Below are 10000 nucleotides of genomic sequence, written 5' to 3' on the forward strand. Positions count from 1 at the left end.
GTCCTGGGCCATTGTCTAGTTGCGAGTGGACCAGGACGGACCGAGGTTATGTTCACTTGATTTTTCCAATTGGTGGGTTAGTTGCTAATAAAGTCATCGAGACTAATACAGTCCTGTCACTAAGCGAAGTCTCTCTTGTTTCAGAGTGTCTTGACGGAGTTCTCTGGTGTGTTGTGGGCGTCTACAGGAGGTCGGGCGTCACTGCGGGAGGTGACAGTGGCGTTGCCACGCTCCTGGAGGACCGACGCCCTCACCTGCTCTCTCCTGACGCCTCTCACCACGGCCACAGTTCCCACCGATGCCCACATCCGCGTTACGTCCGCCCACCCGGTGTTCGGGTCTCGCCCCTGGGCGCAGCAGAGCCAGGGGTGTGGGCGGCAGGGTGACTACATCCAGCTGGGCGGCGACCTGCTGAGAGCCACCACTAACGACACCTATGTCCACGCCGCCCGCCTCTTGCTTGCAGAATGGGTCAAGTTCCGGTGGGGGGTGTTTGAGGAGCGCGGTTACCCCAACGACCCGCTCTACCCACCCACCTTCCGCGACCCCAAGACGAATGTTCCGCGGCCCAACACCTGCTCCACGCACAAGATCACGCCCGCGCCTTTCTGCACCACCGCCGCCCACACGCCCGAGGCGCCCACGAAGCACAATGCTCAGTGTAACGGCCGACCCGCCTGGGATATCATCCTTCAGTCTCAAGATTTTATCGATGGAAGGTGAGTGCCCCTAAGCCTTACTAAAGACTCGATATTGCAAAATCGTGAGTTAGGAGCATTGGTTTTTGCTTTGCATTCAGATTTGACGACACTTTACATTTTTCCAATATTGTTTGTTTCAGGAATGCTCCTACCAACGCCACCGCGCCGCTGCTGCCGTCTGTACGGTATGTGCAAGAAAGCGCTGCGCGCATTGTCCTCGTAGTAGAGGACACTGCCGTCATGAATCTACAGAGGAGATGGGAGTTCGTACGCAAAGCCGTGAGACGCGTGGTAGTGTACGACGTGCCTGACGGCGACCATGTCGCTCTGGTGGTGTTTAACTCTGTTGCCAACACCGCTGCTCCCCTGTCGAAGATGGACTCTTTGTCAGACGTGCGCCAGCGTGTGGGATCGTCTCTGCCGCGTAATCCGTCTCCCGTTCCAGAGAGTAACAAGTGTGTCTTGTGCGGCCTGCAGGAGGCTCTTAGAGCCCTGGACGCTGATAGTGCCGGAGCCGCTGGTGCCACAATAATCCTCGTGACTACAGGCAAGGGCGCGGCACACCAGCGAGAGGTAGACGAGATGTCTCGTCTAGCCACTAGCCGTGGCGTGAGAATAGACACGGTAATCTATCCACTGACAGAGCGACGCGGGGGAGGAGGCACGGCCACTGATGGTCTCCAGTCCTTAGTGGCCGCCACGCGAGGCTCTTCCTTCACCGTCATGGACGAGGGCGTCGGCAACGACTCAAAAGTCAGCATGATGGTTGCCCTGATGGATGCTCTTCTGGCGGCCGTGCGCCGTAGCGAGCCTCCTGCAGCTCCAGGAGCTCCAGTCATTATTCACAGTGCCGCCTACCCAGGAGGTATCGCCTCCATGGCCGTGGGATCTTTCTTCCTGGACGACTCTCTCGGTCCAAACGCCCGGTTCTCCATATATTACTACGACTTGAATCACGTGGGCAACACCGTGCAGCTGACAGCTCCTTCAGGAGAGACCATCATCTCTGGCAACATGCAGGAAGAAGATGGTGACGCTAATGTAATTTTCATCAACATTCCCAACGCAGAAAGAGGCCAATGGCAGTACCGTGTAGAGAACCGCGCGGATTCCCACCAGGGACTGCACATCCAGGTGACGGCCAAAGAGAGTAGCATACGCAAGATCAGCCTGAGGCTCTGGACCAACACCCCAAACAGTGCCATCAACGCCACAGACCCTTCACTACCCGTTATTATCTACGCCGAAGTAAAGGATGGCGAGGTGCCAGTCATCAATGCCAGGGTAACAGCCAAACTACAGCGCTTGGGAACCAATACCACCGGAAGCAACTATGACTCCATCTTGGTTGACCTCTTCGACAATGGTTTTGGAGGTAAATACTTTCGTATATTTTTTTGTCTTCGAATTCTTGGTAATTTATCTTCTGCACAACCCTTACAAGTTTAGCACTTATACATGAATATGTAAGTATTAATGAAAATAATATGCATTTTCCTCAGTGAACTTCGTCTTCACCCACATTCATTTTAGCTATTTTTTTCCCCTTCTTCTCTTACAGTGTATACATTATTTTATTTACAGACATTACTATATTTAATTTTTTTTCCATGTATTATCCAACGTATTCATTTTCAGTGTATTCTAACACATTTTCTCTCTCGATTTATTCCTATTTTTTCTTTACTTACCTTTTCATCATTTTCCTTGTCTCTATTTTCTATAACAGTTACTATGTTTTTTGTAGCCCATTCTCTCTATATTAACTGACTTTGTCTCTTGTTACAGACCCAGATATAACCGGAGGTGACGGGGTGTACTCACGTTACCTACCAACACTGCAGGGAGGACCTGGCCACTACCAGCTGGGCGTCTCCATCGACCACAACAGCGGCTTGGCCTTGGCCCCTATCAATGACGCCTTCACCCGTCATGGACGAATGTACGCAGACCGCGACAAGCAGACGTGCTGCGGGAGTGTCATCAAGTACGAGCACGTGAAGCCTGTGCCACCATTCCAGAGGTCCGTCATCTATGGTGTGCTGGACGTGGTCTCCCCGCCCCCAACGAATGACATCGTCCCGCCCACCCGTATCCTAGACCTCCGTTCTTTCGTGAACCTCACCACCCGTGAAGTATCTTTGCGGTGGACTGCCCCAGGGGACGATTACGACTGGGACCGGGCTCATCACTATGAAGCTGTGTTGGCCAGCTCTTGGGCCGAGGCTAAGGCTTTCGACGGAGAACGGATTAGCGGAATGCCCGTACCGGTGCTTGTCGGTACGGAACAAGCTGTGGCGATCCAAGTGGACCGCTATGACCAGATGGTCTACGTCGCTATCCGTGCTGTTGACGAGGCTGGCAACCGCGGAGGTGTGAGCAACATTGCGTCGCTGTGGGTGCCGCAGCCGCCCACAACGCCGCCCATGGTGACAAGTCCCCACACACTGGAGCCAACGAGTGACCTGACGGAGCCGCTGGGCCGCGGGGTTACACAACCCGTCAGAGTTGCTGGGATCAACCTGGAGGACATGGCTGTCATCATCGGCTCAGTGGGAGGCTTCCTCATAATAGTAGCTGTTCTTGCTACTTTCTGCTACTGCCACGTGGCCCGTAGACGGCGCCACCAGCACAAGAACGAAACTGAGAAGCTGGAGGCCAACCGCAGTGTCATGATAAAGACCAACTCTACCCTCATGGTGGACCAAGACGAAAGTCACGACTCAGTAGACAGCGCCATTAAGGACGGGGAAGTTGCAGTTGCTAAAGATGGCAGGCCGCTGTCACCAATACAGTCATGGGGAGTGTCCAAACTCCTGCAGGAGCACGAGCGTCGGGTCTCCATGACGAGCGGACCCTTATTGGAGGCCTCCGGTTCCCTGGCACACTACCAGAACATGCAGGAGCCCTTCCCTGACGTGACACTCACCGGCACTCACTCCTACCCCAGCTCACAGACGCCCTCCACCACACACTCTGACCCGCCAGCCTACCAGCCTCCCTACACCACCGACGCCTATGCCCCTTACCCCTACCCATACCACCCTGGCTACAGCCACGAGGAACTCCCCCCTTACACCCCAGGCCTATCTTCACAGTCGTCCCAGGCCTCTACGGCCTACACTCACGAGATTCCCACACAGCCCTCAGAAATGTCCTACCCTGTCGACCCTGCCAACTACCCAGCAGAAATGCCGTCCTTCGTTGGTGAGATCACATACAGCCAAGCTCAGCCCCCAATGTACGCACCTTGTCCAGAGGAGGTCATCGTTAATAGCCAGGCCCCTGTGCGTTCCAAGGTCCCTCCGCCAGTAGCGCCCAAACCGCCCCTGGCCGCCCGCGCAGCCGCCGTCGCCGCTACAGTTTCCTCAACAACGGCGTCAGTGGAGCCGAAGCGACGTAACGTGACTCAAGTGTGAGGTGCTCCCCCTGACCCCCATCCCTCCCCAGCAACAGCCACAAGAACGCTTTAAGTGTCAATATCATTGTTGTCATCTGCTTTTTTCACCTCCCGCTTCCTCCCTGCCCATCCCCTCCTCCTCCCTCTCTTCTCCCGAATCTCTTTTTGTATGGAGTTTTTTCATCGTATGATAAGACTTGTTGTATATGTAAAATACGTGTCCAGTGTATGGAAAAAAAACAATTGTATGTTGTACAGAATGTTGTTGATTGTAAGCTTTGCTCACATCTAGTCATAATTGTATAGAATTTAGGACCACTCGGTAGGTCCCCTCCGGCAGGTGCTGAAGTGGGGTCTCCTGAGAACCTCAAGAACAGCGAACAATGTGGTGCCCTCTCGGCCTCCACCACTGTACTGATCTCACTATATCTTGTATGTCTGTGATACAATTCGTAAAATAAAGACAATCATTGATGGATATCGTTTTGTGTGCGTCAACGTCCTAAAAACAACGACCTCCAGTGAAAAAAAATATCCACGAAAACAATATATACTAAGAAAAGTATACATCTTTCCTCAAAAGAAAGAGAGGCTGAAAGAAAACGACAAAGAGGTATGCGAGTTTTTCTGTTTTGCTCATAAGCATCAGGTAAAATGTTCCTCTTGTGTTTCAAGACAGGATTCTACAAGATGTTTCAGGTGCTGTGGTGACTTCTTAGGGTTTGGCAAAGATGCTGCAGAGAACCGCAAGGAGCAAGGGCGACCATGAATGAGATTCTTAAGAGAAAATAACTCTTGTCAGCAGAACTTACAATTTAAGATAACTGCCTCCACTATTATAGTATCAGATAGTACAGTAAGGTGAAGATAAAGCCTCTCTCTCTCTCTCTCTCTCTCTCTCTCTCATTTGCTCGCTCATTATTTTTCAATATATTCCAAGTGGGCACCCAAATTCCACATATATCCAACAGTAATTTCTTTCGAGTGATACGTCAACGTGGAAATCATTTTCAGACTCACCAAAAATTCAATAGACATCGAAATTATAAAATGCTTTCCTTCGATAACAAACTTTTACTTTTATTTTGATCTTGGTTTGGTTTGGCTTTATTTTATGTCAACTCTGTCTTTTATTTTTTTCCTTTGTCGTTTTCTTCTGTCCTTCCATCCTCCTTTCTGTTAGTATTCCCACTTTTAATCTAGTTTCTCATTGCTTCTCTTTTATGTGCCTCTTTTCACATCATTCTCTCCTCGCTTTTCAGTATCTTCAAATTTCTGCCTCTCTGTATTTTTAATTTTCCAATTTCTGATGTCAGTCATTTGTTTTCCAATTTTATGTTTATTTTTCCATCCAATTTTCTTTAACTTTAAACATTTTCCACGGTCCTGACTGGGCCACAGGGAGAGTGAATTCTGAAGTCATCAAGAGGCAGTTTTATTATTCCTCTGTCTTCTCTCTCTTCCTCACTATATATATATATATATATATATATATATATATATATATATATATATATATATATATATATATATATATATATATATATATATATATATATATGTCGTGCCGAATATGTAAAACTGGTCAATTAGCAAGAACTCATTTAAAATTAAGTCCTTTCTAAAAATTTCTCTTATACGTTTAAAGAGATATATTTTTTCATTAATGTTAATGTAAAATTTTTTAATTTTGCACCACAAGAATCTTAGAAAATTTACCTAACCTTATTATAACAAGCGCAATTTATTTTAGCCTAACCCAACTAAATATATTTTAGATTTGTTTACAATAATTTAATACTAAACAAACACAATAAAATATATTTTTCTCGTTAGGTTGAGAATGATTTTGGCGAAATTATTGCATACACAAATTTTCGCTTGTCGTATATGGCAAGATGAGCGTTGCTATTTAAGCCAAGATCGCAAGTTCTGCCTATTCGGCAGACATACACACACACACACACACACACACACACCGACTACCACAAAACCACTCTCACTTTTGAATTTAATTACTTTTTAAAGCTGCAAAAGGCTTAAGCTTTAATGACGTTACCTGGTAGCATTTTCCACTCAACTACAACACAACTGCCAAACCAGTGATTATCTATATCCTTTCTATCTCTAAATTTCTTTAATTTATGTTTAAAAAAATATAAGTGTGCATTTATTATTGTATTTCTGAATTATAGTGTACATATTTGATCATGCAATTTGGAAATATAATTCAGCATTATATTACAGAATATGGCAATGTTAACTAACAAAGATTAACAAATTGTAACAGTTACCTGTCAAGAAAACGCAGGTTTTGAATTTCATAAGTGAAAGAACAATGGATTAATAATAATAATAATAATCATTGTTATAATAAGCATTATCATTACCATTCCTTTCTCTGTTACAGTTAGTTATTGTGAAAACGAAGAAGGATGTAGAAGAACAAGCCTTTACTGGGACAACGTTTCGCACAAAGGAGAGCTTTTTCAAGTCTTGAGAGAGCTTTGCTTTAAGCGAAAAGTTGCCCCAGTAGACTTGGTCTGCTCCACACAATTTCATCTTCATTTCCAATTATATTATAACCTTCAGTCACTTGCTGTTTTGGATTTGAGTCATGTAACTGTACACTTTTTACAACAAATATTAATATCATCGGTAATATTATAATGGGTAATATTATCGCTCGAAATAATGCCATTTTAAATATTATCATAGGTAATGTTATTTTTGTCCAGCCTTGTAATATGCAAAGAGTAATTCTCTATTTTTTTAATTTGTTGGATAAATGCTACAATGATAAAATATTGTCGTTAGACGATGGGAAAAAATGCCCGAGATTTTAAGTATGTCCTTCGGTCTGGATTTTTATGCTGGTGAAGGGCTCTTCATCTAAGGAACCGGAGCCACTCTTCCACTGGAATAAACCTGATTACTTTCCATTCCACAGGCGCAGCATGGCCCTTATGAGTTTAGCGCCTCCACAAGAGTACAATGCGGCGCGTGGAATGTATCTGATAATGACTGTGTACGGCCTCAGAAATGCTTTTTAATGCCGCTCTTACGGAGGCTCTTTAAGGACGGTGCCTTGATGGTAAGACACACAGGCAATATTTAGGCATCTATATTCCGAATCGTTTCGCCTACACAGTAGGCTTCTTCAGTCGAATATAGAAAGTAGGCTGGAGCAGTAGAGATGTGAAGACGATGTGATCAGTCCATCACCCATGAAGATGTAGATTTGAGGTTATCAGTCCCTCAGGATAGAGAAGAATTGTTTCAGACTATGAAACAGAATTCTTCTCCAGGCTGGGGGACTGACAACCTCAAATCTACATCTTCAAGGGCGATGGACTGATTACTTCGTTTTCACATCTCTACTGCTCCAGCCTACTTTCTATACTCGACTGAAAAAGCCTACTGTGTAGGCGAAACCCTTCGGAATAAAGATACCTAAATGTTGCCTATGTGTCTTATTTACCAACTTGACGGTATTGTATACCATTTTGATATTCACGGTGCATTGATGCTGGCGAGAATCTCTTGTTCTGAGGAATTGAAGCTTTTCTTTCCTTCCTCGGATCAAACCTTAATTCCTCCCTAGAAACAAAGCATTAATTCTTTTCTTCGCAAAAGCACTGCATTATCATGTATTTTGTGAATAAAGTCGACCTGTTGTCGATTCTGACAGTGAAAAGGAGGGGAGTAATCAACCCACACCGTCCATGACCAGATCTAGTTGATGGTCATCAAGGTTGTTGGTGCTAGAAGCAAGCACCACAGGCTGACAGATAAGGAACTGATCACACTGAGCAAAAAATTATTAGGTTTGAATACAGACACACGCACAGTTCAAGAGATTTGTTAAGAAACGTCTCAAAGGTTTCTTCAGACCTAATTGTTAGGTCTGAGGAAACCACTAGGACTGAAGAAGGCTTGGTCAGACCTAATTATTAGGTCTGAAGAAGCCACTCGTGGCGAAAAGTTTCCTCAGTGTCTTGAACGGTGCATCTGTCGTTATGCACACACGCACACACACACACACACACACACACACACACACACACACACACACACACACACACACACACACACACACACACACACACACGACATATAAAATACTGCGAGGAATGGTTAAGGTGGACAGAGACAGGATGTTTCAGATATTCCAGAGATGGGACACAGAAACAAGGGGTCACAATTGAAAGTTGAAGACTCAGTTGAGTCAAAGGGATGTTCGGAAGTATTTCTTCAGTCACAGAGTTGTCAGGAAGTGGAATAGTCTAGCAAGTGAAGTAGTGGAGGCAAGAACCATACATAGCTTTAATACGAGGTAGGATAAAGCTCATGGAGCAGAGAGAGGACCTAGTAGCGATCAGTGAAGAGGCGGGGCCAGGAGCTGAGTCTCGACCCCTGCATCCACAAATAGGTGAGTATACACACACACACACATACACACACACACACAGTATTATCCTATCAACCTATTCATGATTAGGCTTTCTTACAAGTCGTTCATATCGGTAGAATGAACTTGGGCAGCATTTAATTATTATTATAATTCCTATCAGAATCATTATTACTGTTACGGATAATCCTAATAAAATATTAATTACTATTAAAACTAGGGAACCTATCATGGGCCTTATAAAAATTAAAAGTAAACATTTTTAAGAACAGATGAAGTACTTTTTTTGAACACATGAAGCACGTTTTTATGAACAGATGAAGCACGTTTTTATGAACAGATGAAGCACGTTTTTATGAACAGATGAAGCACGTTTTTATGAACAGATGAAGCACGTTTTTATGAACAGATGAAGCACGTTTTTATGAACAGATGAAGCACGTTTTTATGAACAGATGAAGCACGTTTTTCGTGAAGGAATTAACTACTTTTTATGAAGAGATAAATAATATTTTTATGACCAGATGGAGCACTATTTTTTTTTTGCTAACAGATAAAGTACATTTATTCTGTTTAAAAAAAATAGTGAGAAATTATTTTAGAGTTTAGATTTAAGAGACCTAATTAATATTCTTTCCATCGGGAAGCACTAAATCTGTAAGTGTTAAGAGAAAATTATATTTTGATTCAGGGAAAAGGAAGTTAGCACCAATTTCCTTGAATCAAGAGCCTTTCATCATGAAAAATAAGTCATAAAATAATTATAATAGTGATTACTTTGGTTTTCATGATTGACTGGAATTCTAAATGAGAAAAAATATTCAACTGACATGTAATTTACATAAAAAAATATTTTAATAAAAAAATAAATAATATAAAAGTTTAAAAAAATATTTAATTAAAAAGTCATTAACTAAACATTTAATTAAAGAACAAATTAATTAAATTTTTTATCAAAAAATAATTAATTAATTAATAATATTAAAGAATAATTTAATAATGAATATTTTATCAAAGAATAATTTAACAATTAAAAAGCATTTTTCAAAGAATAAAGTTAAAAATGAAATGAAAAAATTAACAATTAAAAATATTTATCAAAGAAAATAATAAAAATATTTATCAAAAAATAATAAAAATATTTATCAAAGAAAAATAATAAAAGTTTATCAAAGAATAATAATAAAAATATTTATCAAAGAAAAATAATAAAAATATTTATTAAAGAATAATAATAAAAATATTTATCAAAGAAAAATAATAAAAGTATTTATCAAAGAATAATAATAAAAATATTTATCAAAAAAAATAATAAAAATATTTATCAAAGAATAATAATAAAAATATTTATCAAAAAATAATAAAAATATTTATGAAAGAAAAATAATAAAAGTATTTATCAAAGAATAATAATAAAAATATTTATCAAAGAAAAATAATAAAAATATTTATCAAAGAATAATAATAAAAATATTTATCAAAGAAAAA

General features: G+C 42.1%; 1 protein-coding gene across 1 annotated transcript in view; it reads left to right on the forward strand.

Annotated features, from left to right (window-relative positions):
* Window positions 1-4576, forward strand: part of LOC128693504 (calcium-activated chloride channel regulator 1) — a 60271-nt gene extending 55695 nt beyond the window's left edge. The window contains exons 2-4 of the mRNA XM_053783212.2: window positions 145-719; window positions 842-2076; window positions 2490-4576. Coding sequence (XP_053639187.1) covers window positions 145-719; window positions 842-2076; window positions 2490-4120 — 3441 coding nt within the window. The 3' untranslated portion in view covers window positions 4121-4576. The remainder of the gene's footprint in view (window positions 1-144; window positions 720-841; window positions 2077-2489) is intronic.
* The last annotated feature ends 5424 nt before the right edge of the window (window positions 4577-10000 follow it).

The sequence above is a fragment of the Cherax quadricarinatus genome, chromosome 57, assembly GCF_038502225.1.
Source record: "Cherax quadricarinatus isolate ZL_2023a chromosome 57, ASM3850222v1, whole genome shotgun sequence".
Taxonomy (NCBI): Eukaryota; Metazoa; Arthropoda; class Malacostraca; order Decapoda; family Parastacidae; genus Cherax; species Cherax quadricarinatus.